General features: G+C 35.1%; 1 protein-coding gene across 1 annotated transcript in view; it reads left to right on the top strand.

Moving 5' to 3' along the window:
• Positions 1-7,589: 7,589 nt before the first annotated feature.
• LOC136024907 (putative methyltransferase DDB_G0268948) overlaps positions 7,590-26,455 on the top strand; it is a 35,075-nt gene continuing 16,209 nt past the window's right edge. The window contains exons 1-4 of the mRNA XM_065700468.1: positions 7,590-7,748; positions 15,698-15,861; positions 18,153-18,363; positions 25,095-25,195. Coding sequence (XP_065556540.1) covers positions 7,638-7,748; positions 15,698-15,861; positions 18,153-18,363; positions 25,095-25,195 — 587 coding nt within the window. The 5' untranslated portion in view covers positions 7,590-7,637. The remainder of the gene's footprint in view (positions 7,749-15,697; positions 15,862-18,152; positions 18,364-25,094; positions 25,196-26,455) is intronic.

Raw genomic sequence — 26,455 nt, forward strand, 5'->3', positions numbered from 1 at the left:
TGTTGGTAGTTACGATCATATGTAAATATAAGTAGCTTATATAGAGAACTAGTTGGTCTCCTGGGGAAATATTAACTATCAAATATCAATTTAAGGACGTATTTTTGATATTTGAGTCAAGTTGAGTGCAAATTTTTAATAATGTAGTCTTTTTGTTAGTTTTTTCAAAATTCACGATGCTAGCTATTATGTGAGGATAGGTTGCTGATTTTGGCATGTAGGTACAACCCAGTGGAATGTGGAGTAAGACCATAAAGCAGATTGAAAATTCTTCAGATAAACGTTGCTTCATAATACGAAGACGGACCAGTGACCAAATTCTCATTTTCTCATCTTTGCTGTTGGTAAACCTCAAAAGGGTTTGGTGACCATCCGGTGATGATTATCCTCCCTTAATCAAACCCCTGTTCTAACTCATTCTCATTCAACCCTGCTCATACGTTTTTAGTAGTAAAGGGAAATTTGCCCCTGTGCCCTCCCCCTCTCTTAAAAAAATCTAATGAGGTTAATTGTTCTATGGCAATGAGGTTAATCGTTCTATGACGTTGTGTAACTCCGCTAGATTACACGGGGAAATCGCGTAACTATGAGTGGATATTTTTTTTTATCTCATTTTCGATTAAACAACAGCTAAGATCTCATATGACACTTTTGACGAGGCAGGAAGAGCCAAGAGCTCATGTTGTATGAGCTCTAGCCAAATTCTACAAATCAATGGATTTATTTAAAAGGAAAATCAGAGGCCTAATGCCAGTCGGGATTTAAAATAAGAGGTCGGAGTCACGATGTCCTAAATATCAAAATTCATTAAGATCCGATCACCCACTTGTAAGTTATAAATACCTCAGTTTTTCTAATTTTTCCTCTTCCTTCAGCCCCCCCCCCTCCCCAGATGGTCGAATCGGGGAAAACGACCTTATCAAGCTAGTTTGTGCAGCTCCCTGAAACGCCTACAAATTTTCATCGTCCTAGCACGTCCAGAAGCACCAAACCCGCCAAATTACTGAACCCCACCTCCTAACTCCCCCAAAGAGTGAATCCAGTACGGTTACGTCAATCACGTATCTACAACATTTGCTTATTCTACCCACCAAGTTTCATCCCGGTTCCTCCACTCCGAGCGTTTTCCAAGATTTCCGATTTCCCCCTCCAACTCCCCCCAATGTCAACAGATCTAATCAGGATTTGAAATAAGAGCTCTGAGACATGAGTTTGCTCTAAATATGAAATTTCCTTAAGGTCTGGTCACCCGTTCTTAAGTTAAAAATACCTCAATTTTTCTAATTTTTCCAAATTAACACCCCGTAGCTCCTCCAGAGAGAACGGATCCGTTCCAATTATGTCAATCACGTATCTAGAACTTTTGCTTATTCTTCCCATCAAGTTTCATCCCGATATCTCCACTCTAAACGTTTTCCAAGATTTCGGTTTCCCCCCTCCAACCCCCCATGTCCCCGGATCTGATTCGAGTCGAAAATGGAGCATCTGAGACATAAGATCCTTCTATATATCAAGTTTCATTAAGATCTGATCACCTATTCGTAAGACAAAGATACCCCAATTTTCACGTTTACAAAGAATTCCGGTTTCCCTCTCCAACTCCTCCCAATGTCACTGGATCTGGTCGGAATTTAAAATAAGAGTTCTAAAGCACAAGATCCTTCTAAAAATCGAATTTCATTAAGATCTGATCACCCGTTCGTAAGTTACAAATACCTCATTTTTTCTAATTTTTTCGAATTACCCCCCCCCCTCCCTCCCAACTCCACCAAAGAGAGTGGATCCGGTCCGCTTATGTTAGTCACGTATCTTGGACTTCTTTTTATTCTTCCCACCTAGTTTCATCCTCATCTCTTCGCTTTAAGTATTTCCCAAGATTTCCGATTCCCCCCCAACTGCCCCCCTCCAATGACACTGGATCCGGTCGGGATTTAAAATAGGAGATTTGAGTTACGAGGTCCTTCTAAATTTGAAGTTTCATTTAGATCCAATCACTCCTTCGTAAGTTAAAAATACGTCATTTTTTCTAATTTTTCAGAATCAAAGCCTCCCCCAACTCCCCCAAATAGAGCGGATTCGTTCCGATTAGGTCAATCACGTGTCTAAAACTTCTGCTTATTTCTCTCACCAAGTGTCATCCCGATCCCTCCACTCTAAGCGTTTTCCTAGATTTAAGGCTTCCCCCAGCGTCACCGGATCCGGTCGTGATTTAAAATAAGAGCTCTGAGACACGATATCCCTCTAAATATCAAATTTCATTGAGATCCGATCACCCGTTCATTGGTTAAAAATACTTCATTTTTTCTAATTTTTCAGAATTAACCCTAACCCCCCCCCTCCAAAATACCCCAAAGAGAGCGGATCCGTTCCAGGTATGTCAATCACGTATCTATGACTTGTTCATTATTGTTCTCACCAAGTTTCATCCCGATCCCTCCACTCTAAGCGTTTTTCAAGATTTTAGTTTCCCCCCGACCAATGTCACCAGATCCAGCCGGGATTAAAAAAAGAGCTCTGATGCGTGTATAATCGCCTGGCATTCAGGTACAGCCAAGTCGATGATTATAGCTTGAGTAGATGTAGTTTATGTGTTTGTCCGCATATGATATCATTATAAGTATACTAGCTGTTGGGGTGGCGCTTCGCGCCACCCCAACACCTAGTTGGTGGGGGCGCTTCGCGCCCCCCCCCCCAAGCCCCCCCGCGCGCGTAAGTCATTACGCGCCATAATAGTTACGCGCCATTGTAGTTGTGTCCCTATGTCCCACCTGTGAATATAGATAGATATATCTATCTATATATATAAAAATAAGTTGTCTGTCTGTGGATGTGTGGATGTGTCAGGTGACGTCACCTGAAAAAACTGGATCAGGTGACGTCAAAACTGAAAAAACTAAAAAAAGGCAAAAACTACAAAAAAAACTAAAAACTAATAAAAAAAATAAAAAAGCTAAAAAACTAAAAAAACTAAAAAAAGGCAAAAACTACAAAAAAAACTAAAAACTAATAAAAAAGCTAAAAAACTAAAAAAACTAAAAAAAGGCAAAAACTACAAAAAAAACTAAAAACTAATAAAAAAAATAAAAAAGCTAAAAAACTAAAAAAACTAAAAAAAGGTAAAAAACTAAAAAGACTAAAAACTAAAAAAAACTAAAAAAAAAGGAAAAAACTGAAAAATAAGCTAAAATAAAGGTAAAAACCAATAAAAAACTAAAAAAAAACTGAAAAAACTAGGAAACAGGGGGATATAAATGACAACCGGGACAAAAAAACTAAAAAGAAAAAAAAACTAAAAACTAATAAAAAAACTAAAAAATCTAAAAATCTAAATAAGCTAAAAAAGAAAAAAAAGGAAAAAAATAAAGGAGAAAAACAAAACTAAAAAACGAATGTATATACAGACCGGGACACCGGGATACAAATGACGACCGGGACACAGGGAATATAAATGACGACCGGGACACAGGGACACAACTACAACGGGGACACCGGGGGAAACAGGGGGATGTAAATGACGACCGGGACACCGGGACAGGGAATGGTCGATTAGCATTTATATATATAGATAAGGCTTTGTATATGACGTCATTATAAGTATAATAAGGGGGCGATTCAAAGAGAAATTTCAGTATAAATCCTACAATGGCAGAAGAAACAGCCGAGGAAGCTGCTCAAAGAGCTAATTCAAAGATAAATTTTAGTATAAATCCTACAATGGCAGAAGATACAGCCGAGGAAGCGGCTCAAAGAGTTAATGCCAAAAGGCTTGCGGCTAAAAGAGAAAGTAAGAAAAAAAAGCGTGCCCAGGCATCACAAGAACAACGTGAAAACAGGCCTGCATCTCAAAGAGAAATTACCAAAAATATCGTGCCGAGGCATCACAAGAACAACGTGAAAACAGGCTCGCGGTTCAAAGAGATAATACCAAAAGAAAGCGTGCCGAAAAATCACAAGAACAACGTGAAAACAGGCTTACGGCTCAAAGAGATAATGCCAAAAGAAAGCGTGCCGAGGAATCACAAGAGCAACGTCAAAATTATCGCCTGACATTCAGGTACAGCCCAGTCGATGATTATAGCTTGAGTAGATGTGTTCAAATCGGGACTATGTCTAAAATTTGTCCCTATTGTAAGGCCTTGAAATTTAATGGAGAAACAATGGGAATGTGTTACGCCTCAGGAAAAGTTAAACTTCCTCAACTGGCTGCACCACCAGAGCCATTGAAGACTTTATGACGTTACAGACTGGGACACAAATGACGACCGGGACACAAGGAATATAAATGACGACCGGGACACTCAAAGGGAAATTACAGACCGAGACACAGGGAATTTAAATGACGACCGGGACACAACTACAACGGGGACGCTGGAAGGGCAAAGGGGGGGATATATAAATGACGACGGGACACAGGGAATATTCGATTTGCAATCACCGTCAACAAAGCTCAAGGGCAATCATTAGAAAAATGCGGTATAGATCTGAATACGGATTGTTTTCGGATGGACAATTATATGTTGCATGTTCAAGAGTCGGTAAACCTGACAATCTATTTATATGCACAGACAATGGGACAGCGGAGAATGTTGTATTTTCGCAAGTCTTACGTAGTTAAAAACATAAATATATCTACCTATATTCACAGGTGGGACACAGGGACACAACTACAATGGCGCGTAACTAATATGGCGCGTAACGATTTGCGCGCGCACGCGGGGGGGGGGCGAAGCGGCCCCACCAACTAGGTTAGTATATATATATATATATATATATATATATATATATATATATATATATATATATATATATATATATATATATATATATATATATATATATATATATATATATATATACTAGCTGTTGGGGTGGCGCTTCGCGCCACCCCAACACCTAGTTGGTGGGGGCGCTTCGCGCCCCCCCCCAAGCCCCCCCGCGCGCGTAAGTCGTTACGCGCCATAATAGTTACGCGCCATTGTAGTTGTGTCCCTATGTTATATAAACTTGCGAATATACAACATTCTTTGCTGTCCCATTGTCTTTGCATATAAATAGATTGTCAGGTTATCCCCCTGTTTCCCCCGGTGTCCCCGTTGTAGTTGTGTCCCTGTGTCCCGGTCGTCATTTATATTCCCTGTGTCCCGGGTCCCGGTCATCATTTGTATCCCGGTGTCCCGGTCTGTATATACATTCGTTTTTTAGTTTTGTTTTTCTCCTTTATTTTTTTCCTTTTTTTTCTTTTTTAGCTTATTTAGATTTTTAGATTTTTTAGTTTTTTTTATTAGTTTTTAGTTTTTATTTCTTTTTAGTTTTTTTGTCCCGGTCGTCATTTATATCCCCCTGTTTCCCCCGGTGTCCCCGTTGTAGTTGTGTCCCTGTGTCCCGGTCGTTATTTATTTTTTAGTTTTTTACCTTTTTTTAGTTTTTTTAGTTTTTTAGCTTTTTTATTTTTTTTATTAGTTTTTAGTTTTTTTGTAGTTTTTGCCTTTTTTTTAGTTTTTTTAGTTTTTTAGCTTTTTTATTAGTTTTTAGTTTTTTTTGTAGTTTTTGCCTTTTTTTAGTTTTTTTAGTTTTTTAGCTTTTTTATTTTTTTTATTAGTTTTTAGTTTTTTTTGTAGTTTTTGCCTTTTTTTAGTTTTTTCAGTTTTGACGTCACCTGATCCAGTTTTTTCAGGTGACGTCACCTGATCCACGATCCACAGATCCACAGACAACTTATTTTTATATATATAGATAGTTTTTTTTTTTTTACTTATGTCCTGGTCGTCATTTATACTCCCTGTGTCCCGGTGCTTTGTTGATTGCTAATCGAACATTCCTTTTGTCCTGGTCGCTTTCTCTTTGAGTGTCGTCATTTATTAGTTTTTTCCTTTTTTTTTTTTAGTTTTTTATTGGTTTTTACCTTTATTTTAGCTTATTTTTCAGTTTTTTCCTTTTTTTTAGTTTTTTTTTATTTTTTATTTTTTTTATTTTTTTACCTTTTTTTAGTTTTTTTAGTTTTTTTAGTTTTTTAGCTTTTTTACTTTTTTTATTAGTTTTTAGTTTTTTTTTGTAGTTTTTGCCTTTTTTTAGTTTTTTCAGTTTTTTTTTTAGTTTTTTATTGGTTTTTACCTTTATAGTTTTTTTAGTTTTTTAGCTTTTTTATTTTTTTTATTAGTTTTTAGTTTTTTTTTGTAGTTTTTGCCTTTTTTTAGTTTTTTCAGTTTTGACGTCACCTAATCCAGTTTTTTCAGGTGACGTCACCTGACACATCCATCCACACATCCATCCACACATCCACAGACAGACAACTTATTTTTATATATATAGATATATATATATATATATATATATATATATATATATATATATATATATATATATATATATATAATCCTGGAAGATAACAAAGGTTTTAAACCTGGAAGATAACCGAAGGTTTTAAGCTAGTGTATATATATATGTATATAATCCTGGAAGATAATAAAGGTTTTAAACCTTTGTGGTAAATCTTCACACTTTTCATAAAAAAAAACGCCTATTTAGAGTTTTTAGAGTTTTATTTACTGATCTTCTATAACTTCTATGCATAAAAAATGGGTGTATTAGATATAAAATGTAAGAAAAACGAAGAGGAAATGTTTTTTCACTTCGCTTCATCAGCACCTTTAGAATTTTTAATAATGTGATCGGATTGTTGTTGTTTTTTTATTGTTATTATTATGTTTCACTACTCTTAAACTGGGGAAGGAATATTTTATCAAGACAAAATGCAAAAAAAGATTAAGGTCCATGAGGATTCTTGAGAGATCTTTCCTAAGATCCGATATATTTCAGAAACGAAAGTTATTTTTTAAGGTATTTCTTTCCAGGGGAAACCCCTTTTTGTATTTTGCATCCCCTTTTGGTCATTCTTTCCCGTCACAAGACGGCTTCATCATCTAAAATATAACAGCTGAACCAATACAAGAGTACTTAAAAGAATACGTTTAGATTTTGAGTCAATAAGATCAGTGCCGGCCTTTAGGAGAGGTAAGTGGTGCGACCGCACTAGGCCCCGCTTCTACTGGGGCCCCACACTAACAGGGCTGAATGTGTTACAACCACATGAGTGATTTTGTGACTTTGTGAGGGGTCTCACAGAAAAAAACACGGAATCTACGGCTGGGGTTTCCCATTACACTATTTTTGCTCGCACTACCTCATGACCAAAAGGCCCCGCGCAGTATCGGCTGCACAAGGTCTACCAGTAAGGCCGCCTCTGAATAAGATATTTAAATTTATGCTAATACTGTCTATTTAAATTTAATACATTTTTCTATCAGATTCTTTTTCCTCGCCTATTAATTTTTCATGGTAGGGGGAGGGGAATTAAGCATCTGGTCCAACAATTGATCTAAATAAATTAAAGTAAAAACTAAAAAATTTCCAGCATTATTATTCATAAAGGCAAAACAACCATAAATGTATCTAAAAAACAACAAATACAAGCATTATCAGTGTCACTTGGTATTTAACCCATTTTTTTAATGAGCAAATTTATCTTGAAGAAAATAGCATTTTAAATACGTCAGAAGTGATAAAATTTATGAACGGCTGCCAAACTCTAGACCAGTTCTGTTCGTATATATCTTCAAAAAAGTACAGTATTCATAGTTATGTCGCAGCGATATTTCGAAGATCCAGAACATGCAAGACTTTATGCAAAGTACAGGACTGTACCACCCCCTAATCTAATCAAAAGAGTTATTGGATATCTGGAAGAAAAGGCAAGATCCTTAGTTCCTTTAAATTTAGGCCTTATTGAATTTGTTTTCTCAACTGACATGGTACTCTTGTACTGGAGGAAGACGAATGAGGTTGGGTGGATTCTTCTTGGTGCCCCCCTCCAACTGACATGGTACTCTTGTAAAGAGGAAGACGAATGAGGTTGGGTGGATTCTTCTTGGTGCCCCCCTCCTAAAGTATCTTACTTTAACGATTTCAAACCGCACTCTAGGCTGACTGGGCTGGGTTAAAATACCGATTAAATTTTAGTCGGTAAAATGTAAGAACGGTAAAACTCGTGATTGACTAAAGAATGGAAGAGAATGGTAAAGCTCAGATTTGATACTTATCTTCTAATGGATCGTGGGTAAGCTTTAAAGTGGAGAAGTAGTAGAGGAAGGACATTTAAATATCTTCCCGGGGTATATCTGGTATATTTAGGCTCAATGTTTATTTCTAAATGTTTCATTGGTACTTGCTTGTTTTAGCAACCCCAGTTGGTTCTTGATCTGGATTGAAATCGGTTTTTTGTGTCCATTCGGATATACTCATCTTAGACTAAGCAAGATAAAGTACTATGCAGGTATATTTAAGTTAAATATTTAATATATAAAAGTGGTTAGTTTAGATTAGGTATTTAATGTAATTTAATTTTAGGTATTTAATTCTGGGCGGCGTGCTTTTCATAATTCTCTGTCTTAGTTTCCATAATTTTGTTACCGATGTATTATATTTTTATCATATTTAGGTATGTTATCAACCTAACTTCACTTCTTTAGTTGGATCGCTATAAAACGTAAGTACCGTTTCATATTCATAGCTCTACTACTTCCTAAGATAGTGAAAAGGTCATTATCTAAAATTTGACTAAATAATTGGTATTCTGCGGAAGTCGAAGGCACAGACATACTCTCGAGAGTGGTGGTGACATCAGTATTAGAAAGATTTCCAACCTAAAAATAGCCTGAGCTCTGAATTTCACATCATGTCCCCTTGCGTTTCACGTGCGATTTAAGCTTCTGGTCCTCATATACTTGATGAAAAAGAAAAATTCCATGCGATTTACTGGCTTCCAATCCTGCTAAATTTAGTATGAGAATCGCTGTTTCAGAAAACCTGCTGCTTGCACTAAATTGGGAGGGAGGGAAAGAGGATTCCCACCACCACTCTGTTGAAATTAGTCTGAAGAAAACTTGCATATTAGTGTGAGATCTTATCTGAGTAACTTTTGCTACAAACTCTTATCATTGTTTTGTCAAAGAGGGGGAGGTTTCTGAGTTTCGCCCAAAGAAGCCCCTCTACAAGAAAATTGTTGCTTAAAGATACAGTTTTACTCCGTTCGCCCGATCCTAGACAAAATTCTTAGCTCAGGACTCTCTATTCTGAAGATTAGGAAAATGTTGCACTATATATTGATATTATGGTTGTATAACTCTTCTTAATTCTTCTTCATCCAAAAAACTCTTACGTTTCAGTAATGGATCTAATATGCACACAAGATTGATGGATTCTTAAAATGATACTTTAATCCACTAGATTTTAAACTGTGGGACATAACTTTAATGGGGGATTGGAGGCTTGGTGGATATTTTTATGTCTCTTGCTCCTGGGCCTGACTTTTGGATCTAACTTATACATTGTTTGAGAAATAAGGAGGTTCAAGACATAATTCATGATCGAAGAGGGAGGTGCGTTAATCATTAGTTACTATAAAAGTAGGCCTTAGCCGTATTGTATCTTGCTCAAATAACGGATTGTTGCTGCATGATAGCTCAGCATCGGTGAGAATCGAACCCTCAGCCTAATGCTAACCAAGGAGGTAGCTCCAGACGCTGATCTATGACTCGGACACCAAAAAATTGTCTGTAAAGAATTACAATTCGATTGCAATATTTTCGAAATTGCTGTGACATTTTTTTTTTAATTTTTTTTGTGAAACTTGTATTTATGCCTAATTCCTTAAAATTAAACATGCTTTAAATTTTAACAAAATCTCTTATATATAGTTGGTGGATATAATTTTAAATTCCTTAGCATTTTTTTCCCATATTGTGTTGTTTCCCTATGTCTCACAGAAATAACATTGGGCATGTCCTTTCACAAATTTCTGTATTTTTAAGACTTTTATTACGATTCCTTTAATTTTCCACACCATTTTCCGTTTTTTGTCTTATAAGTTGTTTTTTTATAAATGGATACCCCCCCCCCCAAAAAAAAAAAATCGTAAGTGCCAGTTATGTTTGTTTCTATTTAAAATGTATTTTCAAATTGGAATATGTGTTTTCAAATCAGTCTTGGGTTTCTAATAGCAAACAGGAGTCCCTGTATCTGTGAGGGAAAATTTTTGACGGGTCATAATATAGAATCATTTAGTACCTTTTACGTCACAATTAATATAATTCGTCAGTTATGCGGGGCTGCCAAAAAAACCCCTCTTCACAGTGCAAGAAACTATAGAAACGGGTTCTTTGATTATATAGGAATTGTAAAAATCCATTATGTATATTGAATACCTTCCTCCTCCTCCCCCCCCAGGAAAGTGAAATCCTGGCCACGCCCGTGAAACAGCCTAGAGTTTGTTTCTAAATTGGGCTAACATCTAATAAGCATGTGGAAATATAAGAACAATAAAGATATTTCTTTAGAGTCGCAAATACAACCGGTTTTTTTAATCCTATATTAAACATGTGGTTGTGTTTTTTTCTGCGTAGTTAATTATTGCACAAGATTTCTGGTTTTATCAGAAGGGTGTGTGTTTATCACAGTTAATTTTATTGGCGTAAAACTGGGCGTGTCACTTTGCCTCGTAAATCAATCTAAGGAAACAACGATAAGCTTGGCACAATTCTAAACTAGTTACAATTAAGCAACATCATTACTTCACTCTTATCAGGTAAACTTTATGTGAGTGATCTTTATGTTTGCTTTTAATTTAATTTAATCTCAGCCCCCCCCCCCCTTTTCTAATGCCTGGAAATGTCCCTAAGCTGAACACTAGTTTGCTGATTCTGTTGGTTTCTATTCTTTTTCATACTTATTTTTCATTCACAGATGGTTCATATATCCAGTTTGAAAAGATTCAGCAACATCAACGAACTTGGTGTTTAGCCATGGCGGGTGAGGGGGGGGGTATCCAATCAAAATTAAAGCGAATGCAAAGATCAATTAAACACAGGGTACTCTCCCACAATCCAAAACACACTCGTGAAGTTTGCTGAAAGTAACATAAAAGAAAATTGGTTTCAAACAGTTCGTGGTAACGAACTGTAAGCTAGGAGCGGCCCGGCTCAATAGTAACCGTAACTCTGAAAAACGGAATTTTGATACCAATAGATGTATCCAAAGAATTGGATTTTTACACTGATTTCAAACAAATAAGCCTCATCAATTTTAGTGTTATCCATCAAAAGTTACGAGCCTAAGAAAATTTGGCTTATTTTCAAAAAAAGGGGAAACATCCTCTAAAGGTCATAGTATCTTAATGAAAATCACACTGTTAGATTCATTTTATTCCCAAATTTAAACTTAATACGAACAGAAATTATTACGTATATAAGGTGGTTTGCCCCACGTCAGTACCTCGATCTTAACGCTAAAGTTTTTTTTTGTATTTTCACAAGAGCTATTTATTCTAATTCAACCCTTTGTAATTCAGGAGTCATTCTTAAAGAATTGGAACAAAATTCGAATTTTAGTGTAAAGAGCGAGGTATTGACGAGGAGGCGAATCCGCTAATAAACGTTACAAAAATATACGAATACAAAACTTTGTAACGTAAATTACGTTTATTTATTACTAACAAAAGCAGTCGTAAATAAAATTAAAAGCCTTAGTGCCCTTTTTAAGTAAGTAAAAATATGGGAGGGCAACCAGACCCTTCCCCCACCCGTTTTTTCTCAAAATCGTCCAATAAAAATTTTGAGAAAGCCATTTAGCCATAAAATTAATATACAAATTCTTTTTAATTATTCTTGTACGGCGAGCTAAAATCAAAACCTGCATTTATTGAAAAACTTTCAGAAGGCAAATAAAAAAAGTTTTTTTTTTAACTGAAAGTAAGGAGTGACATCAAAACTTAAATTGAACAGAACTTATTTCGTATACGAAAGGGACTGTCCCCTCCGCAACGCCTCGCTCTTTATGCTGAAGTTTTTTTATTGTTTTAAAAGTAGAATTGTGAGAAAGAGTCAAACTTTAGCGTAAAAAGCGAAGCATTATTGAGTGGACAATTCCTTTCATACGCAGAATAATTTCTGTTTGTTCTAAGTTTTAATGTCGCTCTTTGCTTTCAGTTTAAAAAACTTCTATTTATTTAATTATAGTTACAACGATAAATGACGCGTCACAGAATGCATTGGACTTTTATAATTTGTGCTACATATTTTTATATTAAGGGGGGGGTGTAAGGTTTTAATAGATTCCCATTTATACATCGATTGTGGCAGAGGAAAGTGCCAATATAAACAATTACTTCAGTTTTTCTAAAGTTACAGTCAGTTGTGGGAGTGTTTGTTTTAAAATGTGAGTTTTTGTTTCTTATATATTTGATTGTTTATATTTTTTATGTTGGTTTAGTTGTCATGGCATTTTTATAATGTCTTAAAAATAGTCTTAAATTGTTGTAATTTTCTCCTTGTTTGTTTGTTTTTTTTTTTCCGTTGAGAAAGGCTCCCGGACGTGGGGCCGAAATATTCGGAGTATTTTTATTTTTTGTTAGCTAAAGTGTAGTTTTTATTTTATTTTGTTGTCGCTGCTTTATAAAAAAATTAAACCCGTTTTTTCTTCAATTATTTTTTTCGTATTCAATAAACTACAGTATTTCATTATGATTAAACTAACTTCACTTCTCGAGTGTGTTCTGGATTGTACGGGAGTACCAAACACACTATCTCTGATAAGAGATACAATGTGAATGTATTTTAAGTTGATCGGTTTGTCGATTTTAATTTGATTCAATTTTGTTGATTGGTTGGAACTGATTTTGAAGAAGGGTATCCAAAAAAAGAATTGTTTAAGAGAATAGTCAATAGCCATATTAAAACCTAAGAAGACAGAGAAAAGTCAAATAATAGAATAAAAGAAAACAGTCAATAGCCGTATTAAAACCTAAGAAGAGCAAAGATAAAGTCATATAAAAGAATAAATAAAAGAATAAAAGAAAATAGTCAATAGCCGTATTAACACCTAAGAAGAGCAAAGATAAAGTCATATAAGAAAATAAAAGAGAATAGTCAATAGCCATATTAATCAAACAGTTCGTGGTAACGAACTTTAGTAAGGAGCGACCCGGCTCAATAGTAACCGAAACTCTAAAAAATGGAATTTTGATACCAATAGTTACATCAAAAGAATCGTACTTTAATGCTGATTTTAAATATACAAGTTTCATCAAGATCAGTTATACCCATCAAAAGTTACAAGCCTGAGAAAATTTGCCTCATTTTAGAAAATAGGGGGAAACACCCCCTAAAGGTCAAACAATCTTAACGAAAATCACAACATCAGATTCAGCGTATCAGAGAACCTAATTGTAGAAGTTTCAAGCTCCTACCTACAAAAATGTGGAATTTCGCATTTTTTGCCAGAAGACACATCACGGATGCGTCTTTATTTGTTTTCTTGTTTTTTTGTTTTTTTGTTGTTTTTTTTCCCAGGGGTGATCGTATCGACTGAGTGGTCCTAAAATCTTGCAAAAGGGCTCCTTCTAACGGAAATTAAAAGTTCTAGTGCCCTTTTCAATTGACCAAAAAATTGTAGGGCACCTAGGCCCCCTCCCACGCTCATTTTCCCCCAAAAGTCACCAGATCAAAATTCTGAGATAGCCATTTTATTCGCCATAGTCGAAAACCCTAATAACTATGTCTTTAGGGACGACTTACTCCCCCGCAGTCCCCGTGGGAGGGGCTGCAAGTTGAAAACTTTGACCTGTGTTTACATAATGGTTACTGGGAAGTGTACAGACGTTTTCAGGGGGATTTTTTGGTTTAGGGGGAGAGTTGAGGGGGGTTACGTGGGAGGATATTTCCATGGAGAGACTTCTCATGGTAAAAGAAAATTTCAGTGAAGGAGGTGCAGGATTTTCTAGCTTTATTTGAAAAAATAAATATGAAAAGTTTTTTCTACTGAAAGTAAGGAGCAGCATTAAAACTTAAAACGAATAAAAATTATTACGCATATGAGGGGTTTAACTCCTCGTTATAACTCACTCTTTCCGCTAAAGTATTTTTTGTAATTTCAACTATTTATTCTACGGCCTTAGTGATTCAGAGGTCATTCTTAAGGAATTGGGACAGAATCTAAGCTTTAGTGTAAAGAGCGAGGTATCGACGAGGGTTGAACCCCCTCATATACGCAATAAAAACATACGAATATAGAAGTTCGTTACGTAAGTTAATTCGTAAGTTACGTATATTTTTTACCAATGAAAACGTTTGTAAAAAAATTAAAAGTTCTAATTGCTTTTTTAAGTAATCAAAAACTTGGAGGGCAACTAGGCCTCCTCCTTCGCTTCTTTTTTCTCAAAATCTTCCGATTAATTGCAATTAATTAATATGCAAATTTCGTTTAAATTATTTATGTGCGGAGAGCCAAGATCAAATCATGCATTAATTCAAAAACTTCCAAAAATTAAATAAAAAAAACAAGTTTTTTTAACGATAAGTAAGGAGCGACATTAAAACTTAAAACGAACAGAAATTACTCCGTATATGAAAGGGACTTTTCCGCCTCAGCGCCCCGCTCTTTACGCTAAGGTTTCTTACTGTTTTAAAAAGTAGAGTTAAGAGAAAGGGTCAAACTTTAGCGTAAAGAGCGGGGCGTTGAGGAGGAAAAGTCCTTTTCATATACGGAGTAATTTCTGTTCGTTTTAAGTTTTAATGTCGCTCCTTACTTACCGTTACAAAAACTTGTTTTTTTTATATTTAATACCTAAGAAGAGCAGATAAAAAGTCATATAATACGTTGAAGTTAAACGAACAGAAATTACTATCAATGAATAAACGTAACTCAAAGCAAGAAGAAATTCTAAAGAATAATCACGTCCAACATCAAGATAACAAATCCTACAATAGATGAATAACTGAATACTAGATAGAACAGAAAACAGCATGACTAATGAAGTCAAACTGACAGTCTAAAGGCCATAGCGTGATTGGTACTTCGCTGAAATGATTTCATTTCGAGCTGTGCTTTTTTTTTGGTCATAACATCAATAACAATAACAAATATTATTCGGAGTATTTTTATTTATTTTTTTAGTTAAAGTGTAGTTTATATATTTTATTTTTGTTCACTGCTTTATAGAAATTAAACCCGTTTTTTCTTCAATCAATTTTTCGCATATATAACAACAATATCAATGCTTACAAATAAGTATGACACTTCGCGGTACACCCTTTATCACACTGCATCTCAAACCCTCTAAAAGGCTTGAGTGTCATCATGGTTGCAGCAGTTGCTGTAACTTAGTAAAGAGCGGAACACTGCCCATAGTGACGAGAAGTTGAAAAAGCCATTTTGAAAAAAAACTGCCTAGTGAGATGTTCCTACTGCACCAAAAAATTACGAATAGCTGTCATAATTTGAGCGATTACTGCTTCCTTTGTAAACTCTACTACTATACTGATGTCCTTTGTAAATTCATATATCGCTTGTATTTACTGTTTTCTTTACTTCAATGTTTAAATCCTCAAAATAAAGTAGCATATTTAAAAGACGCTCGCAAATCTGCCACTCTATTTTAAGGATTTAAACACAGAAGTAAAGAAAATGGTAAATACAACCGATATATAAACTTACGAAGGATAGTAGTAAGTTTTGCAGACAGTCCCAACTGCTGGAACGGTATTTACAGGGTCCTTGTGGGACGTTCCAGGAAGTAAACCTAGCATTTTTTTTTAAGGATTTACAAGTGAAACATTTCTTATCCATTACTTTTTTATTTATAACTTAGGTTGACGCAAAGGGTCGACAACTCGCCTTAGACTTTGGTTGCGGATCAGGACAAAATACCAACACCATTGCACCCTATTTTTTTCGAGTCGTTGGCCTTGACATTAGCGAAGCACAGATTTTGGAAGCCAGAAAAAAAAGTCCAAGAGAAAATGCAGAATTCATGTAAGTGATACTAATTGTTTCATACGCATGTTAAAAGTACGTGGAGCAGCAATAAACCTAATATTGCAATTTAAGAAAGCACTAAGACTGCAATTCAACTCTAAGGCTGTGTAGTTCAAGAAAGCGGTTCAAACTCTCAGTTTTCACTAGATATTCATTGCCAGTGGGTGCACATACTTACCCTCATTGGTAACTCCTAGGGAAGGTGGGTGGCTTGACCCAATGTTCACTCAGCATTTCTACCCAGAAGGTTGAAAATTTACAATGTCACTTTTCAGCTGATTTAAATTCTTTTAAACCCCTGTCCTCCTTCCTCATACTTACTTTGCGCTCTGATCAGTGCAAAACCTGAGTTAATTATAGTGATATATGCACGCAGATTGATGTGCATTATTCAAATTTCTGCAAGGTATTATTTAACAACCGTTAATAAAATATATATTTAAATAGCTATGGTTTCACAAATTTCACTCCATTGTTTCACAAATAAACTAGGTGTTTGGGTTGGAGAGACGATGGGCTAAAGGACCTGACCCTTTGCCCCTTCAATTACACAAGTTAAAAATTCTTGCAATATTCTGATTTCAACAAGGGGGAGAGAGTACCCAAGCGCCTCCCTTTGGGAGCTTTAATCGCACAAATTGAGAATCTCTGTATGACTTATATGAATAAGGTGTAACATACTAAATTATCTGTGAAAAAAAACAAAAATGGATGGGAGGGGTATTGCAGGGTAGGGGTATTGAGGGGCCCATAAGCCTCACTCTGCTCAAGATCCTTTTGTGACTCTCATTTCGACGAGGTGTAACATGTCTATCTTTCTTTCTGAAACCTACATGTCTATCTTTCCTTCTGAAACCTGATGTCTATCTCTATCTTTCTTTAAAAAGAGATGGAGGAGAGATGGAGAAGGACCCTTGAAGAATTTCACTCGGGAACTTCAACCATACTGATTGAAAAACCTTTGCATGACCTTGATTTTCGAGTGCTCATTATTACAAAATGACCATCGTTCGCTGACTTTGACTTCAAGAAAGTGTAATATGTCATTTTTTTTTCTATTAAAATGTGTATACAGCCTCTGGTCGATATGGGCTGTTTTGTATAATTTGAGGCTCTTGTCTGTTGGCCTGGATTTATTTTGTTGCTCCCGTAGACAGGTTTTCGAACCTTTCAACCATTTTTACAAAAATAATTATCTTGAAAATTTGCTCGAATACCATATTGATTTCAGGAAGAAGCTATCCGTGGGCACATTAGTTGTTGACGAGACGTCAGGTTCCCCTTTCGTTGGTTTTTTCCTTGAAAAAGACACTCTAAACTTTCAATTTATGAACAAATGAGCCCTCTTCCAGGTTTTGTAACCTTCTCCTTAACATAACTATGCCAGGAAAAGAATCATAATTTACGGGAGACTTGTCATTTTTCATTTTGTCAACACTGCTGAATCGACGGGACGAGAGCTACTGCACTGACGAACTAGTCAAACTAAGACAGAAGTTGTCAATTGAGCTAGAATTAAGCCTTTGTTCGGTTATCATTGACCAAGATAATGCGAAGGGTTTTGTGGTTCCTTGTTTTTAATCATTTCCATCCAGATTCTACATCTAAGAACTGAGGCAGTAGCGCCAGTAGAGTCAGTCAAAGTTACCACTGGCACCTGTTGGCTACCATTTTTGTGTCTTAAGATTTATCTTAGAGTCAAGAGCAGATGTATGCAGCCTCTACTTGATCTCAATCCAGATTGATTGAGTTGAAGTTTTGAGTTTCTTAGTGACCTTAAATGGTCTAGAGAAATTATAGGAGAATGGTAGCATTGGAGAGATCTAGGATCGGTCTGGGAGGATAAAGTAATTGGAAATAAACCGTACAGACTCCATTGGAGTTTAATGAAATACAATCCTACTCCTTTCTGATTGAAAAGGAAGTGAACGATCGGGAAAATTGGGTGAACAGAACATTTTTTCAATGTCCTGTGTGGCTTGTCATAGGTTTAGTTATTTCTCCTCAAGTTATTTTTTTTTATTTTGCTGATGGTTGACAGATAGAATCCTTCCTATCAAAATCCTTGGTCGTAACACATGCATGGGTACCCATTTGGCTTGGAATACATCTGTTCAAATCCTCAAAATTTACTCTTCATCTTTACAATGTATGTAGGAGCATGGAAAAGAAGACGAAAAAGAGAACAGTTTATGAAAAAAAGAGTAGCAGAGTCTTTGTTTTGTTGTGTTTTTTTTTTTTTTTTTTGCAGTAGGGTTTCCGTTGATTCGCTACAATTCATCTTTCAGGGTATCTCCTGCTGAAGCTGCACCTTTTTCGTCGTCATCTGCCCAATTAGTGACATCTTGTGTGGCTTGTCACTGGTTTAACCTTCCTAATTTTTACAAAGAAGTTGAGCGACTTTTAGTGAAAAACGGCGTTGCTGCATTTTATGCATACACACTGCCATCTATAGTCGACCATGAAAAGGCAGAAGAATTGAATGAAGCTCTGTGTGACGTAAGTATCCTCACGGTCAAAAGCGTCATTTTAGTCTTGTTTTTAATTTTATTAAAGAGGAGGGAAAAGTGAGAATGGTATTGGGAACACTTTGTTTGCATTGTGTGTTTTGGAATATTGTCCAGTTTGGCTCATTTTGTGAAATTTTGAACATTTAGGGAGGGCAACACCCTCCTGGAACTCCCTTAAATATCGTTTCTCCTCTTGACCCCAAAGAAATCACCTTGTTTGGATTCATCATAGTTTTCCTTTACACATTCATCAAACAAACACAAAAACAGAAGCAATCGCAATGCTTTGATCAATTTTCGCCAGGAGGTACCGGTAAAACGTTTCTAAATAGATTGCTTCTGGAATCAATTCGATCCAAAAATGACGTAGTGTTGACCCTTGTGTCGTCCAGAATAGCCGCAACATTACTGCCTGGCTGGAGAACTGATCATTCCGCTTTGAAATTGCCTCTGAATATGCAATCTACAGAAATTCCTACGTGGAACATTTCCAAATCATCTGGGATGTAGTAAATTATTGCAGCAATGCTAACTTATTGTTTGGGACGAGTGCACAATGGCACACAAAAAATCGCACGAGGCTCTCGAGTGATCAATGCAAGATTTGCGAGGAAATTCTAAACCCTTTGGCAGCACATTAATATTGCTTGCGGGAGATTTCAGGCAAAACATTACCTATTATTCCTAGATCGACACCTGCGGATGAAATAAATGCTTGCCGGAAAAATTCTTATTTATGGGCACACGTAAATACATTAAATTAACTATGAATATGCGTGTCCGATTGCAAAACGATCACTCTGGTGAAACATTTTCAGATCAATTGCTGGCAATTGGAAACGGAATGTTCCCAGTTGACTCAATTTCAGGACGTACACAACTGCCTCCTGAATTCTGTAATTTAGTGACGTCAAAAAATTATTTGGTTGAAAATGTATTTCCGAATATTCTAACCAATTATAAAAATCATAAATGGCCTTGTAAACGAGCGATTCTGGCTGCGAAGAACAAAGACGTCCACGAAATCAACAGTATTATTCTGACCAAGATTCGAGACCAAGCAGTCATTTACAAGTCTGTCGACACAGTTCTGGAATCAAATGAAGCGGTTAACTATCCATCAGAATTTTTAAATTCCCTGGATCTCCCAGGGTTTCCACCACACGTGCTACAACTAAAAATAGGTTTACCAATAATAGTGTTGCGAAATACGGATCTGCCTTTTCAATTTAAAAGATCGCAATTCCCAATTCAATTAGCGTTTGCAATCACCATTAACAAATCTCAAGGGCAATCATTAGAAAAATGCGGTATAGATATTAATACAGATTGTTTTTCCCATGGACAACTTATGTTGCATGTTCTGAAGTCGGTAAACCGGTCAATCTATTTATATGCATACGTGTATTGCATACGTGTTGCTTCAAGGAGGGGTTGCTTAGGCTTTTGGGTCAGAGAAAAATTACCAAAAGAAAGCGTGCCGATGTATTAGATGAGCAACGCGAAACCTGGCTTGCGGCTGAAAGAGAAAGTAAAGAAAGAACGCGTTTAGAGGCGTTACCAGAGAATATCAGAGGAATTACCAGTTTTAACACCCTTTCAAAATGTTATGGTTCCACTGTTTTTTCATAAAGCCTCAATTCAAAAAGAAAGGAATGAAGAGAACTCATCAATGCTTCTCAAGGTCATACCCAATTCTCGAAGGAGGATCATTGAAGATTTGGGTTCCATCCAACAGAACAGTCTCAATAAAAAATTCCCATTGTTTATTGATTCAAAATGTTTATTACTCTATCAAGATAAGAAATATTGATTGTGAAATCATAGAAGAAGTATTGCCTTTTTTAAGAAATTTTCTCAAAAATTATATTTGTTGCAAGTAAATCAGAACTTAATAATAGTCTCATTTTCCCAGGATCACCAAAATCTTGAAAAAAATCTTTAATTTTTTAAGATTACAATATTTGATTTTGTGCTTCATAGAAAGACTAAGATGACAAATCGCTTGGATAATCGTCAGATTGGTTAAGTTATGGATATATCTAATGAATATATAAGTTTAATAACTTTTATAGCAAGGAAGTTTGTTTACATAAAAATATTCTGCTTATTCCACAGCCTTTTTGGGAGCTATGAACTCAAACTACAAAACTAAATTTAGAAAATTCTCAACCGTATATTTTATTCTGAAGGCAAAATGTCTAACGACGTGATAATATCTGCTTCCAAGAGATTCAGTAGTGACATACATTCAGAAAGTACTCCAAAATATTTCTTTAATCACTGAAACTATCAGCAAATTTTAAATTTTCTGGGATAAAGTTAATTTAATCTAAATCTTTTTATTGTCCATAGCTCTAGATATTACTGGTACTGCCCCTTATTTTTCCAAGGATTTTTTTAACAACAAAGAGAGATAAAACTCAATCAAAAGACAACAAATGACACTGCGGCTGGTAGAGTGAAAAGATGAAAGACTAAAACAACACAGATATTACACAAGTATGTATTTTTAGTTTTCACTGTCATTTTCAATTGATTTGGGAAAATCAGCTCCAACTTTGACCATGGGACAATTGATCAGCATCCAAAAAAAAAATTAAGTTCAACAAAGCATACAAAAGAAAACCAGAAAGAAAAGCACTACTTTTTTGGGTAAAATTAAAGTTGGGATATCGGTACTCGGTTTGGGTTTCTTTGGATCTAGAATTACAGCAAAGGCTTACTAATTTTGATATCCTTGGTCTCGATTGCTAGTTTTTGTGCTCAGGAAATCAATAAAATATTCAGATGGCAGGGTAGTAGTTCTACATATATAGGTTACAAGTAGGATTATTATTTTATAAAACTGTGTGCTAGGAAAACAGGAGTCAATAATGTAGCTGTGCAAATCTTCGTCGATTTACTTTTTCGAACAGATCCTCACCCTTTAAGTCCTAGAAATGTGAACATACAAAGTAAGCGTATGCATGCTTTACTTTTATTATATACCATGAGATACTATTACGTTAGTTGTATGTTTGTTTTCCTAGGGTGATAGGGCTTGAAAGCTGTTTTCCGGACCTTAAACACTTTTGGGTTTTGTAATTAGCAAGTTGCTACCCCCCATTTAGGTCCCAATTTTATGGACTTAGGTATATATATAGGTATATATATATTAAGGTCGCCGTCCTTTTTGGATAACATTTCTAATGGGCGACGTCAGACCCCCTCCCCCAGGGCTATGAAAAAAAGCATGCATTTGGTCGCTGTGGGGTTAAAAAAATACCAGGCACTACAACCTTCTAGTGTGAGTTCCTACCAACACAGAGGAGTTGAGAATAGAACCACCCTTTCAAAATATTATGGTTCCACTTTTGTTCATAAAGCTTCAATTCAAGAAGAAAGGATTAGATAAGATAAGATAATATTTATTTTCAAAAGGCTATCACAAGCTCTATAGAGCCGAATTCGCTTTATATGTCAGTAAAAGCTAAGAAAAAAAAATTCAAAACAGTACATTAAGTCAATCACTTAAAATCAAAAGGAATTAAAAAGCAAAATCATCAAAGATAAAGGGCAAATCATTAAACTTAACAATTAAATTACATAAACATTGCAGTAAATAAAAAAGAATAAAAACGGCAATAGAGGAAAAGGGGAATTTGGCAAGTACATAATCACGAATTATTATTGAGGTGTTCCAGAATAAAGGGTATAAAACTTTTGCGAAACCTTTCTGTAACAGCATGGATCGGAGAGTCAGTTGGGATAGCTAAGGAGGCTGACCGGGCGAGTCGGAGTCTAATGGGATTGTGAAAATCAGGGAGTAAGTCTTCAGTACGGGGATTGGAAATGACTGATTTAGCGAAAAGCAGGCACATTTTTTCCCTCCTTTCTTTTAAGGTGGTAATGCGCGCAGCTTTAAGGAGGAAGGAGTATGGAATTTTGCCTTCTTTGTAAATGATCCTGAGCGAACGCTTTTGGACCGACTCGATTTTTTCACTAAGTTCATTTGAAAGTTGCGAATGTCAGACCGGACATCCATATTCCAATAACGGCCTTATAAAGGATAAGTAAACACGGAGGGAATGTATCTTAGGACAATTAAATTTGTTTAGTAGTTTAAAAATGGATAGTGAAACATTTGCTTGTTTAACAATGCTGGAAACATGTGTGTCCCACTTAAGATCATTAGAAATTGTGACACCGAGAAGCTTAACATGTTTCACTAGCATTTCGCGTGGGATCGGGTTGCAAAAAGCAGGAGTAGATTTCAAGAAGTTGATTGTCATTATCTGTGATTTGGTGGGATTTACTGTCATATTTAGATTCTTAGATTCATCCAAACATTGGGTTAGGATTTCAACGGGGTCACTTTTAATATTCCTATGACATACTTCAAGGATCGAAAAGTCATCCATATATTTCCATCTTTGGGGGAATTCCTTGCCAATTTTGTTAATCATGACAAGAAATGATAGTGGTCCCAATAAGGTTCCTTGAGGTATTCCACAGTACCTAGGGAGGGGGTTAGAGAAGGTATTTTTGTATTTTACAACTTGTGATCTGTCTGAAAGGAACGATATAACAATATTTACTAAAAGTGGGTCAATTTCAAAGTTATCCTGTAGTAAACGAATTAGGATAGTGTGGTCAACTAAGTCCAAAGCTTTTGGAAATCGACTAAAACCAGGTTTAGCCAAACGTTTGGTTTCTCTAGTTCACTTAGGATCGTGTGAATCAAGTGTACAAGGTAATGGGTGGTGGAGGTTTTTCTTAAATTACCAAACTGTCGGATGTCAATGCGTGGTATAATTTTAAATTTAAGCCAGTCACAAAGGAAACCCTTCGTAAAGCTTAGAAAAAAAACTGGAGTGAGTGTAATAGGACGCATGTTGGTTATAGTCAGACTGGAAGATTTCTTTGCGATGGGTGTTATAAAACCTAGTTTCCAGCAACTTGGGAATTTACCAGATTTTGTAATTTGATTAAAAATATCAGATAAAGGTCCAGCAATTGTGTCTGAAAAGGCTTTAATCAAGTCAATTGGGATGTCTAATGGGCAAGTGCTTGATTTTTTGAGCTTTTGGATTTTATTTATAACATCATAGGGAGAAATTTGGGGGAAAGAGGTGGAGGGAGGAATAGTTTGACTTGAGCCAGTGAAAGGGGTGAGACTTTGTCTCAATAAAAAAAACCCATTGTTTATTGATTCAAAGTGTTTATAGCCCTATCAATATAAGAAATATTGGTTGTGAAATCACAGAAGAAGTATTGCCTTTTTTGAAAAATTTTCTCTAAAATTTTATTTGTTGCAAGCAAATCAGAACTTAATAATAGTCTTATACTTCCAGGATCACCAAAATCTGGAAAAAATTCTTATTTTTTTAAGATTATAATATTTATTTTATGCTTCGTAGAAAGAGTAAGATGATAAATCGCTTGGATAATCGTCAGATTGATTAAGTTATGGATATATCTCAATGAATATATAAGTTTAATAACTTTTATAGCAAGGAAGTTTGTTTACATAAAAATAGTCTGTTTATTTCACAGCCTTTTTGGGAGCTATGAACTCACACTACAAAACCAAATTTAGAAAATTCCCAACCGTATATTTTATTCTGAAGGCAAAATGTCTAACGACACGATAATATCTGCTTCCAGGAGATTCATTAGTGACATACATTCAGAAAATACTCCAAAATATATCTTTAGTCACTCAAACTATCAGCAAATTTTAAAATTTTCTGGGATAAAGCTAATTTAATCTAAATCTTTTTAATATTCCATAGCTCTAGATATTACTGGTTCTGCCTTATTTTTCCAAGGATTTTTTTTTTTTATTAATTTTTTTTTTTTTACAACAAAGAGACATAAAACACAATCAAAAGACACAAACAACACTGCGGCCGGTAGAGTGAAAAGATAAAAGACTAAAACAACGCGGATATTGCACAAGTATGTAAACTTGACGTCTTCAGCACAAAAGAAATAATGATAAAAAAATAAAATAAACTAAAAACAAAGAAAACCACCACCAATATTAATAAACACAATTGTCACAATTGATCCACGTAGGGAACAGAAGCTATTAGAGTTACTTTGATGGGAACACCATAGACTCAGGCAGGCACACTCGCATGAATTTATATAGGGACCCATCAGAGGGATGGTCAGTTTTTCAAAACAGCAAATGAAAGGTGAATAATAAAGGAAATATAAAAATGTCACATAGAAAACAATATCATATAGAAAACAGAGCAAAATGCAGAAATGGAATAAAATCACAAGATTTAGATGTACCCCCTCTGCTTAAGATCTCCGCCTCTTTAGCTCTCTTAAGATATTCGTGTTTTTTTTTTGCTTGATTAATTCTCACAGTATATTTGTATCGTCTATTTTTTATTCTATCAAAAACTGTTTTTCTCGACTGTGTTTTCCGTTTTTGTTTTTTTTTTAACAATCAGCTTTTTTCTGTTTTTACTTCTTGATATTCCAATTTTTAAGTTTTATTCCGTGTAGCTGTGCTTGATTAAAAACATATCTAGGGGAGATGTTTCCACTGGGCTAATCAAAATAAAGACATTGATTTTAAGATCCCATATTTTCTCTTTAAAAACGCACCATGCATATTATAATTCTTTTAATATAATTGTGTTTCTTTTGGTATGAAAAAGTGCTGAACCTAAAGTAGATTCGTTGTTGTAAGGGTCTTTTAACCTTTTTTTTCCTTAGGTTATTCATGGTTCTCTGGGGAGATACTGGGGGGATGGAATTCGCCATCTGGAAAACCATTACAAGGAGATCGATGTTCCATTTTCAAAGGAAGTTGTAAGGTATTCCAAATTTTAAAAACTAAATAATTCTTTTCACTGCGCTACCTTTTCGTTTATAACTAAAATGAAACGAGAATATACTAACAGATAAGACTGAATTAAGACAGTCAACTTTGAAATTTCTTTTATATACAAAAAATTTATAATATTTCGACTTCACATCCGGAAGCCTTTATGAATGGAAAAATTGGAGAAAAATATATTAGGTTGATCATATAAGAAATTAGTTTATAAAGACGATTGTTTTTCTGATGTGTTTTTTTGTCTCATCTTGTATATTATTTTCTTGTACGTAAGTTTTTTTTAAACTGTCATTTTTTTTTTCATTTTCTCCTCGGTTTTTCGTTGTTATATGCCTCAGGTAGGAATATTTTAGGGGAGCTGTGGATTGCAGCTCTTTAGCATTATTATAACTTTGAGGTAAAATCTACAGAAATTAGATAAGAAACAGGATAAGAAAAGAAAATAATAAGAAAAGAAAAAGAGAAAAATAAGAAAAGAAAAGAAATTAGATAAGAAAAATAATAAAATGTATAACTGATAATAACACTAACTTCTTACAAATCTGAGTGACAAATAAGTGTTGAAACTAGCTACCATCTTTATAATCAGTCTGCCATCGACACTTCTCTTTAATTTATTTTTTATATTTGATTTAGGCTGTAAAGACTCGAACATGCATGTTTCGAAGTAAGTTGAAAAAAAAAATAGTCACCGGGTCAAATACTTAGGGTTTTACGAATATTAGTCAAATCTCGTATTTGGACTTGTTGGACGAATCAGCCTGAACAACCTGTTAGGCTAGGTGAATGTTACTTTCAAGAATAGATTTACAGCCTGGATGAATTCAAATTTAACTTACATCGAAGTGTCTACTTTTTATGCTGATTTTAAATATATTAAATTCCATAGATTCAAAGTTGCATATCAGATGTTTTACTTTGATCTATAGTAATTTTTGATCAAGTAGCTCTGTAACCTCAATTTGGGACAAAGAATTTATAAAAGGAAGAAAGAAATGCTGCCCAATAATCTGTACCGAGTCATGCAGTGTTGCCAACGCGGTGCCATTGTACCGTTTTTGCTATAGTTTTGAGGTCCTGTTACAATACAGTACATTTGTAATTTTTTAATTAGAATAAAATTTTCCGTAAAATTTTAATTTTAATTGCTCCTTCTTGACCCCTGATATAAGTTCAAAGTTTAATTTATCAAAATTTCCTTCTTTTTGTGGCAAATTTTTAACCCACTGTTTGGATG

Source organism: Artemia franciscana, chromosome 3 (genome assembly GCF_032884065.1).
Source record: "Artemia franciscana chromosome 3, ASM3288406v1, whole genome shotgun sequence".
NCBI classification, from domain to species: domain Eukaryota; kingdom Metazoa; phylum Arthropoda; class Branchiopoda; order Anostraca; family Artemiidae; genus Artemia; species Artemia franciscana.